The sequence below is a fragment of the Gambusia affinis genome, linkage group LG15 (assembly GCF_019740435.1).
Source record: "Gambusia affinis linkage group LG15, SWU_Gaff_1.0, whole genome shotgun sequence".
Lineage (NCBI taxonomy): Eukaryota > Metazoa > Chordata > Actinopteri > Cyprinodontiformes > Poeciliidae > Gambusia > Gambusia affinis.
The window spans coordinates 16,391,630-16,402,806 of record NC_057882.1 but is presented as its reverse complement, the minus strand read 5'-3'; the positions used below and the strand labels follow the sequence as shown (position 1 = coordinate 16,402,806).

At 38.0% G+C, this 11,177-nt stretch overlaps 1 protein-coding gene across 1 annotated transcript; it reads right to left on the bottom strand.

Annotated features, from left to right (window-relative positions):
• Positions 1–305: 305 nt before the first annotated feature.
• On the bottom strand, positions 306–9,816 carry p2rx5 (purinergic receptor P2X, ligand-gated ion channel, 5). The gene is made up of 12 exons (XM_044141357.1): positions 9,464–9,816; positions 8,788–8,938; positions 7,308–7,379; positions 7,146–7,221; positions 6,159–6,243; positions 5,593–5,673; positions 4,071–4,212; positions 2,792–2,925; positions 2,601–2,694; positions 2,031–2,096; positions 1,042–1,130; positions 306–949 (listed from the first exon to the last, which is right to left on the bottom strand). Exons 1-12 carry the CDS (start codon positions 9,592–9,594, stop codon positions 685–687), a joined length of 1,386 nt encoding a protein of 461 aa, XP_043997292.1. The 5' UTR covers positions 9,595–9,816; the 3' UTR covers positions 306–684.
• Between the last annotated feature and the right edge of the window lie 1,361 nt (positions 9,817–11,177).

Below are 11,177 nucleotides of genomic sequence, written 5' to 3'. Positions count from 1 at the left end.
CAAAGTTACTGATTTATTTCCTTTTTTTGTAAAATGTTTAAGATTAGTTTTTCTATCTGAAATGGCCCCGATATCCCATAGTGGATTTGCTTCTCGTAAGACCAGTGATTTAAATTAAAGTGATTCAGTTTTTGTGAAATAGCTACCAAAGGAAGTGTTGACTTTACAAATTGGACGATTATTTTACAGGTCCGACAGTCACATTATTGACACAAATATACGTTTGATATGAGGTTGGGTGCTTGAATCGTACGACTGCCAAACCTTTGGAGTATACAGAAGTAACAGTGACGCAATTTGTCATGCAACTTTACAAACGGGTCCTTTAATGTCACCACTCCTGCCCTCTGGTACCATCTCCATTCACGCAGTCATTTTCAAACCCTCGGCCCTCACTAGTCTGCCCCACATCTGCGTGTTCAGCGATTCTTGTCAGTGCCTAAGTCTTGATAAACATTCCACTCTGACAAAGTTTTAGTTTAACTCATTGAACATAACGATCACCCTCCTCCTATGACTGCCTGGTCCCTTGTGCATGCTGCAAAACATTTGAGATTTCCCTCCTCCAACACATCATCAGTCAGGGACCGGGCCATCGGCAGACGTCAGTCTCACACTGGGATCCACCTTCCGCAGCGTTAAAGAGACGTCTGCAGTCCAGTAGTCTTCAGTTGCCCCCCCATGCTAGTTGTGCGAAGAGAAACTGATGTGATGCTTTGGCGCCGCGCCTTGTTTGGACTGGACGGCCGAGTATCGCTGCCCCGTGTTGCGTGGAACGGTGGGACCCCGTTTCTCCGCGTGGCTCTCCTCAGGAGCAGACGTCTCCACCGTTAGTTCAGTTTCCTCCGGTTTTCTGATAGAGTTGGCTGCATCTTTATCCACGCCGGCTTTTCTGGATCTCCTATCCCGGCTGCTTGCTTTATCGTCCTTCTGTTTATTTTTCTCTTTTCTGTAAAAAGAAAAAGAAAAAAGAAAAGCTTGCATGAAGGTGACAAGAATCACTGAGGAGAAGGGGAAAAAAAAACAAAACTTGTGCCGTACTTAAAGTTGATTATTTCAAATTTTCTCTCTCGGTAGAAGGAGCTTGTGTTCATCAGGTAGAGAAGTATCATATCACATACAAAGGCGCCCTGCAAGACAAACATAAGACCTGAACTCTCAAAACCTCAGGAGGATACTTGTTTCTTTTCAAAAATTGTAAAGCCATGTCCTGCAAAACTATTCACATCGCTTTTACTTTGTCACATAACCACAGATTTCATAGTACTTTTGAGATTTTAAACCCGTAAACCAACACAATGTATTGCATTATTGTGAAGTGGAATTGAAATCAGACATGGCTCGACACCGGAGGTGTAGCAAGCTTTTCAAAAGCGCAGAGGGTGCGAGTTGATTGGGACGGTGCCACAGGATCACATCATAGTAACTCAAGAAATGTAGAAATCTTACCTGAAATGCACAAACCGCATTTGTCTCCTTAACTACATATTATTAGACAACAAAATTTAAGTGTTCTATGTTCTACTGTGTTTTTCTTCAATTCTAGAGTTTTGATTTGTAATTTCTGTCACTTCCTGGAGTATTTTGACTCGTTGGTTGTGATTGGTTCTTTTTCATCCAAGGAATATGCTGATTGGATGAAAACAATCGGCCATTTGTTGGTGACGTCGTTACTCATGTTTTTCAGTTGCTTGTATGGTGATGCATTTTGGAAGACATGAATTTCACACCATTTTGGCCTTGTTGGTGTTCCATACATGAGGAGCAGAAACATTGAGGCAAAGCGTGTGTCAGACGTGAATTTAGCGATAAAGTGTCAGAAACCCAACACTACTAATTATTGTTTGTTTACAAAGATTGTGTGCTGACATCAGAGTTTGATGTCAGAGGCTAAACACATCTTTCCTAAGAAAAGAAAACCAGAACTGGACGTACGTTTGGCGCAGGAAACAAAAGAACTCCAGGCTTCACTAAAATCTGAAGCATCGTTTTCTGCCTCCTTTACAATAATTAATTGGTCAATTACTTACGATACCCATCAGGGCAACACCTGAGCCAATCGCAATTATTGTAGGAACGATGTTGAATTTCCCAGCCTGCAAAACATCAACAATACATTTATTTTATTTGTAGAATCACACAGAGCAGGTAAATTATGTACAGAACAAATCGGTGTATTTTTTTTTTTTCCATTTAAATATTTTCAGTGTTGTTATGAATACTTGGGGAGAAGTAACTCATGAAAATGAGACAGAAATCTCGTTAAAACAAGAATTTCTTGAAACAAAATATGAAACTTGATTGAAGAAAACGATGTCACTAAAACCAAAAATATTTTCTCGTTTCCATTAGATCATATTAAACTAACTCATATAGATTTGAACAAAGCAGCAGGTTTGGTCTCTAAATAGCAACAGATTTCAGCTGGTTTCTTTGCCTTTTTTGCACATTAATTTCTTCACATGTTCAATACCGACATGTTGGCGTCAATTTTACATTAATGGCTCCACTGAATATCGAAACTGGCAAAAGGCCGACATGTTCAACACATCTTTTACCCGCTGTACTTTCCTTATGGGTTGCTCATGTTACTGCTTTACCTTCCCATTGATCATGATGTCAAATCGAATCCCATACACTTTGTACAGTGTGCGAAAAGTTTCACCATTTTGATCTTTGTAATATCTCGCATGTCTGGAGGAGAAAAGGAAAACAGTTCAGGCTAACCAAATATGTTAAAAAAAATAAATAAATAAGGAGAAAGTTAAGCAGAAGCATCGTGGAGGCGCACCTGAAGTTGTATCCTGATGTAATAGAGTTGTTTAAGTTCATGTCCAAACGGGTGAAGCTGTACTGTGGATTACACTCGGACGAGTCCTTATCCAGGTCGCAGTTCCACTCGATGAGAATCCCGATGGAGCCGCCCTGTCGAACACACACAGTGAGCCTAAGGTAAGACAGTATATATGGAAAACAAAGTGACAGGCCTTGACCATCGTGATATCAAGAAGGTCACAGTTAACACCTGATGAGTTGTGTTACTTGACTTCATTTGGGTTTATTCAACTTAAGCTTTTTTTTCTGCCAATCGCTAATTAGATAAGGTACTTTCCTTTTTTGTAGCACATTTTCAGCAACAAGGCAGCTCAAAGTGCTTTATGCAAATTAGAAGAAAGTACAACAACAAAGGAAAAAGCAAAAGGAAACAAAAAAGTATAAAGTATTGGTTCCCCATGTTTAAGAATAAGTGGTCCGTAATTTATAAACTAGTTGGGTTTTCTCTGGATTCTTGTTCTGATAAAACTAGATGGTACTTTCTAGTTTACAGGAGTTTCAACAGGTGGCTTCTGAAGGAAATTTTTTTGCACTGGGTTTTATTAATGGGTATCCAAGTAAAAGGAGTGAATACAAATGCAGCATTTTGACATTTTATCCAAGCATTTAAAACAATTTCAACAGTTTCTCTTAGCAAAATCCTCCATTTTCTTTAATCTATTGAATACAGGGAGACATAATTATTCCTGCACATCAACAGATGACATCCAGTTCCTTTCTAGGAGTACTATAACCACTTCAAATCTACTAAAGGAATGCTATGGTATTGAATTTTAGGCAATATAATATTAATCCAGTTCTTTTCTTAAATAAGAAAATTATTTATTTGCATATTTTAGTGTATTTGTAATATAAATACACAAAAAAAATCAATGTAATGTTTTCATTTCTTTATCAGATTAATTAACTGTCAGAATATATAGTAGATTAATCAATTATAAAAATATTTGTTAGCTGTAGCCATAAGCAAGATAAATTAGTAAAAAAAAAACAACAACAAAAAAAACCCACCACCAATGCTAACCTCATGATTGTCCCTCATCCTTTGTTTTCCACCCAGTGTAATCACCTCCAGTGTGTACAAGAGACCGACATTCAAATTTCGACATGAACCCCATCATTAACGAGATGTTGAACTGAACAGTTGTTTTAGATTGTAAACGTTACATAAAATCCAGGGGGATTTTTAGGAATGCCGCGAGAAAAATCAAGTGAAACCAGTTGCTTCTCTCGACCTGAACAGCCATCTCCTGGAAGTCATGTCCGGTTCTGCTGACCAGATCTCTGAGGCGGAAGATGGGGCAGTAGGGATGGTTCTCTGTGTCATGGAAGCATCCCTTTAGGTAGCCCTCATCAGATGTTTCAAGGACATTTGACCTAAGAAGGGAAAACAGAAGCAAAAATGGGCCATTCTTCCAGATATGAATAGTGACTTTTTACATTTAAAGCACCAGTGTTAAAATAGTACCATTTTACAGCACAATCGAGTAACTATGTTACCTTCAGTTCTTATAAAAGTGCTATAAATATATCAAATATGACTTAAAAGGAATTTGACTTTGTAATTTAACACCTTGAAATTGGGACTCCATTTTAAAAACTCCAGCTCTTTCTGAAACTCCACCTTCAGGAAGTCATCACAACATGGCTCCTCTATTAGCCTTTTAGCAACATTTTTACCAGCGCTGCACTGAGAAATAGCTCGTATAATGAGCTCAGCAGATGCGCTGTTCCATCATGTGCTTGCTAATTGCTGCTGGCTAGTCTGAAGGAGCCGAGTGACAGAGTAGTGGGGGAAGAAGGAGCTTCTGAGTAGCTCTGAGGAGGAGCTTCGTCCTCAAAAGTGGCGCTAGGGCCACTCAGGTGAAATCAAGGATTTCTCAAACATGCATAAAGGAATCAAAGCAACATTCCAGGTATGTTTTTGATCAGGGAATAACATTATAACATGATGTAAAGCTAAAAAACATAAAAAGTCAGTTTTACATAACAGTGCCCCTTAAGAGGCTCAACAATTTTATTTTCTGATGCAATGTTTCCCTCCTTCACAAAGCTGCAGAGAAACTTGTTGTGTGGGCATGTCGCTAAAAAGTGAACAAGCGATGCAATCTGATTTATGTGAACTACTGAATGGGGGAAGCATCTCAAGGCCATCTGACTTCTACTGTAAACTTTTGAAAAGTGGAGAACTCGTAATATTTCTTATTTAAGACCTGCTGAAACCCGAACGCCTGCTCCTGTAGCAGCACACAAGATTCCCGGTGTAACTGAATGTGTCTCACTGTCGGCGGTGTTGTATTGCCTGACATTTTTAGTGGCAGTCATCAAGTGGCGTCAAATTACTCCTCTATTGCCGTAATGTCTCGGCGTGCTACGGTTAAAGAAGCAGCACGAGGAAGATGTATGTGTAATCAGATGGAGCTCCTGATTGATGAATTAGGAACCATGTCCAGCAGCGGTCCGCTCTCTCCTTTGGGACGCGGACGGCAAGCGGCACCGGTCCCGCTCTCTGGGCAAACCTCGTCTGATCTGACACCTGTCCAAACCAAGGGCTGCCGTCAAGGACGTCTCAGATGACTGTCACTGTCTCGCTGAGAGCAATGCACATGCCGGTATAAATAGACGACTCGGCACCCTAAAGCTATTTAAAGCAGCCGTTGAAATATGTATAGCCTCCCCATCTCACTCTATGCTGCGATGCTTTGAAAACCACAGGCACAGGAGCCGTCAGTGGCCACTTATAGCTACAGTACTTACTTTGAGAATTCAAACTTGGGGAACCGGATGAAGTTCTTGATGTAGAGGGTGAAGTTTTCTGCTTCGCTCAGTAATGGCTCTCTGTGGTTAAAAAAATATAAATAAATAAGTAAAAGAGGAAAAAAGAGCCAATATAAGGAGGCCGTTTTAGAAATAACAGTTCTGCTAGAACTGGGACATATGATTTAAAAATAGAATCTCAGATTTTTCATATTAAATATGATTTTTTTTTCTCTCCCCTCTCTCTTCTTTAATTAAGAAAAATTACAAATGATAGAAAATATTTTTTTTTAATTGCCTTTATTTACATCATTGCTTCCAGGAGTTGACCTGGATTCAAAGTCCAATCAAATACAATCTGTAAAATGTGCTTCTAAAGGAGTTCATTGGTGGAAAAAAAAAAAAAAAAAAAATCCAGATTTTCCAAGAATTAAATCTTTGCGAACAGAAATTTTGGTTAATCAATCAAATCTGTTCATCGCCCTGCTGTATATCAGAGGAATATTTAGTTCAATTTTATGAGTTATGGTTAAGATGGCAACACACAGGGGGTGGAGGATTCTTACGTTGGCTTCTGGCTGTATTCGATGGGACACCAAGCGTGAATCTCACAGGTCCCTGTGCTGTTCAAACACAAGCCCGTCTTTATTCCTAAAACAGACAACATCACCTTCTTAACTTCTGTGAAGTAGCAAAACAAGCTGATAGCAATATTTCACACTTGGAAGGAATATACTCCCCAGTCAAAATTTTGCAGTACTGTGTGTACCAATGCTTTGATGAAGTAGTAAACAGTTTAATGTTGAAATATTCACTAATGTTTTATATGCACAGCGGCCATCTTGAATCTAAACCCTCAACTGGTTGTGAAGCTCAGACTTTCCAAGCTGAAATTAAAACTTCAGCGAACCACTGATTTTATTTTTCCAACATTGAACACAGAAATTCTGACTCCAGGCTATAAATTAAATTCACTATTTCACATAAAATGATTGTTTCTTGTCACCATTTTTAAATATTCGTGTAGAAAATGGATCAATATTATTTTTTTTCAAATAATGAGTTTTTTCTTGACACATTTTAAAAATTATATTAGTTTAAATTATCACTTCTTGCTTTCTGGAACCTTAGATAAACTCTGCTTTTTTTGTAGTTGTTTGGGTAAAATTTTTATACTAAAAGAGGACTACATCTAAATGCTTCCGTTATTGAAGCATCAAAAATTGTGACATGGTGAATTAAAAAAATTACAATTAAAACTCATTTGATATTTTTATGGTGCGTAGAAAGTTTTTTTGTTTTGTTTTGTTTTTGCACAATTTACAACAATATATCCGTCATTCTGTATGTGTGTGGCACCTCACTTTTGGTTTCCAACAACATACAAGTACCAATATTTCTATTATTATGAATTAATGAATACCAAGCAGTTTTATAAGGTAGCTTGCCCTAACTCGAAAATCTACTTCCTATTTGAGTGAAAGTTTTTGGCAGTTTTTCCCAGATTTGTATTTCTGATGTTTCCAAGAAACCCCCCAATGAATGACTCCTACCATGTCCACCTGCCACAATTTCCCCTTCAGGGCAGTCGTCGTCGCTTTGACATCGTCCATCTGGTACCTTAAAACTCTGCAGGAGGAGCAGCAGCAAAGGTTTTCACAATGGAATTGCTACATTAAAAAATAAATTTAAAAAATCTCAGCATAGGTACTCACCTCAGCACAGAAGCCCAGCCTCTGATTCGGGGTCTCTATGTAATTCGTTACAACAAAAAACACCTGCTCACCCTGCAGAATTCAATTGGGTTTAGAAGAAGAAAGTAAAAGGTTAAGCACATTACATTGTTCAATACTGTTCAGTCTGCTGAGACAGACATTGAGGCTAATGCCACATGGCGAGAAAGACACTCCTCATTAACAGCTTGGCAGACAGAAGGAAAGTTTTGAAACCGTATTTGTTCAAGTTGCAACCACTAACTTCAATGTATTTTATTACATGAAAAAACTAAAATAATTTGTACAGCACAGTAAAGTAGAAGGAAAATGACAAGGGTTTCAACATTTTGTGACAAAATGCATGGGTGCATTTTTATTCAGCCCCCTTTACTCTGATGCCCCTACATAAAATCTAGTGTAACTAATCGCCTTCACATGTCACCTAAATAGTCAATAGAGTCCACCTTTGTGTAATTTTATTTCGGTATCAACGCAGCTGTTTTCTAAATTTGGCCCGCAATATCTTTTTTATGTGGCCCTGTAGACTCCTAATGACATCGACAAGTCCCTCCAGTTTTTCCACAAATCTGCAAAATTCACAGAAAATTCACACACAGATCCCCACATTTTTTCTGATTTTACTGCAATTTTTTCTCAAAATTGTCCAAAAAAAAATAAAAAATCGAGTTTAAGTGACTGCTGCCTCAGTTTTACTTGATGTCAAGTTGTAGTCCGTAACTGAGAGGGTGATTAATAACAAGTCACATTTATCATCATACATTTGTGCAAATATTGTAAAACTTCCTTACAAATATTTAGAAATTAGCACCACAAAATTGGTGATTTTGATTACAAAAAAAACCCCAAACAATCACAAAATCCTGAATTGACAGACCAGTGTTAGTTGGTGTCAGTATCAGTTAAAGCTGAAACAGCTATTCATTGATATTTTATCAATTTAATGGGTTTTATCACTACATTCTGGCACAACAGACCCTTTAAGAACATTCAGATTTTTGATTTGGCCCAAAATAAAATTGAGTTTGACACTCCTGCCCTACACTTTATTTAAAGAACAAACTGTATCATTAAGAAAGCAAAACACACAATCGCCTTCATAACTTTTTGTTATGTCCAGTGTTTTCATGAACGTAGCTTTAGGAGTAAACTGGACCATGCTTGGTTTACAGAAGTGGCCCAGTCCATACCTAAATCAGAGTTTAAAAGTTTCTAGTTTAAAGTGTATGTTCAGAAACACTCTCCCTCTCATTTGACTGACCTTGAGCAAAAATGTCAGACCTGATGTACACAACAGGTAAAGACGTACCCCTCAAAAACAAACTTGCAGCAGTAATTGGCACATGATGATTGAGCAAAGCACTGATTTTGTAATTTATGATTTGGTCTATAATGTAAAGTGTCATTGAAATACACTGATGTTTGTGGTTGAAATGGGAAAAATGGACAATAAATTACTCACATTGGGAGGTATAACGTAATCCTCTGCGCTCCACAGGTACGGTCCTGTCTCTGAGGTGTTGGTCAGAGACACGCCTTTAAGCTTGGTGATGACTGAAGTCTGGATTGCCTCCTCCCTCTCTTGGTACCCTTTCTTCATCACAAACACCCATCTGAAACATCACCTTCATTAGAACAATTCCCTCAATATAGAACAATGTTCTCCAGCCTCAACAGGATACAGTCCTCGTCAGCATGGAACAACAGGCTGCTGTCAATGTTTTCTAAGTGCAGTGGTGGTTTGAAATGATTTGTCTATGCAGATGAACGTCCCAGGAGTTACACCGCGATACAAACAATGCCTGAACCTGAGACGTGCATGCCATTAGGCAAACCAGTTTACAACAGCCAGAGGCTTTGCCATCTTCGAGTTTGGAGTAAAGTTTATCGTAAATGTAATCTTATATCAAGAAATAAATTATATATATCATAGCATAAAATCTATGCTATAATGAAAAAAAGTTGCAGATTTGACAAACAATATTCAATCCCGACTTGGCGATGCTTCAGATAAAGTAAAAAGCAATCATCATGTGCAACTTTAAAGCCACCAGCTATTTAAAATTGTCCCATAAGCTCTCCTATTTTTAACTTTGCCATCCACTCTCCGCGACTTTAGTCCACGCCACAGACCTCACCCGATTATGTATCCGAGCACCGCCAGCTGATAGAGCCGAAACAAAATCCCGATTTTCCTGTTTTCGGCAATGACATATTTCTCCGTCTTGTAGTTGAGGAGAGAGAAGAAGAAGCCCCCGCAGCCCGCCATCTGTCGCGCCTCGCCGAAACCAAAATGAGACAGCAGCAGGTCGCAGCCTCTCTCTATCCCCGCTGATACGGTGCAGCTGGGTCACTTGTCATACGATAGATAGACAGGGGCTGAGAAACGCTGCTGCTCGCATCCCAGAAGTCACTGTGAGGTCCTGAGAAATTCCTTTCATTCAGCAATAGTTTTACAAGTTCAGCAAAAAAAAAAAAAAAAAAAAAAAAAGCTTAGAATGTTATGGAAGCCCGTTTCTGTTACTCTGTTAAAAAATAAAATATCTCATTATAATGAAATAGTATTGCAAAAATAATGAGGTACTATCTCATTATTTTGGGAATAAGGATAGTATCTCATTATTTTGAGATCTTTGTTTGTTTGTTTTTTTAGCAGAGTGGCAGAAACTGGCGTCCATAGAATATCTTGGGGACAAAAATCCATATTTTTGTTACTCATTTCACAAAGAGAAATTCATATATGATGTGGATTTACTACCGAGTGAAATATTCCATGCCCGTATTCTGTTTTATTTTCTATTAATTTGGATTGGGAGCAAAAAAAAAGGCTAGTGTGTTCAAAAGACCAACCACTATGCTTGGAAGTTACTCGGCAAATCTGTTATAAATATTGGACTTCGTTCCAAATTTCAGCGAAATACAATTGCCCCATTACACATTTGATCTATTTTTTTTAACATTAACACATTTCAGATCATTCAATAAGTTTTAATATCACACAGATATAATTCTCTTGAGAATATTTAATTTAAAGGGAAGTGAAATATCAATATGTAAATGCACACTGACTCTAGTGTTGTGCCACAAATAGCTGCAAGAATAGCCAAGCATTTGTGATATAGCCTTTACAGAATTATGAAAAAGTGTATAAAAGGATTTTGCTTGTCTTTTAAAGGGCTTAATTGAATTCAAGTTTCTTTTTTTGACCTAGTACAATTAGATTTATAACTGGAGAACAGAATTGATCAAGGGAATAGATTTAAAAAAAATAAAATAAAAATACCACCTTCACTAGATGTATCAGGATGTACACTGTAAAGGTTGACCACTGTCATTTCTGGATAATGGCCAAAGTGGGGTTTGCTGGGGTCAAATAACCTGCTTAGATCAGGGCATGACAGGTACATTTTTGGGGGCCTTTCATTTAATGACTTTGTCAGTTCTTATGGCTGACTTGTCTCAGAAGCAGGAAGACAAGCAAAAGTCACATTGAAGACCAAGGCTTCTAGACACACTTTATCCATTATTTTAAGTCTGGCAGTAATAAATCTCAACTGGCACTAGAATTCAAGACTTTAGACATACATATTGGTTTGGATAAGAGTCATCCCCTGAAAATTTTAAAAGTTTGCAAATGACTTTATAGTCCCTCATTCCAAAGGCCTGGTATTGCAGTCTGAACAGAATAACCTGACTAGTGTCCAAGGGACATTAGTTATCAATGGCAATACAGTGCCATCTAGAGGTTTCTACATGAATCTCCTCAGATTTATGGAAACTACTGAGGGCAAAGGAATATATATAAATTTTTTTTTTTTTTCCTCTAGGAATTTTCTCACTAAATACTTTGAT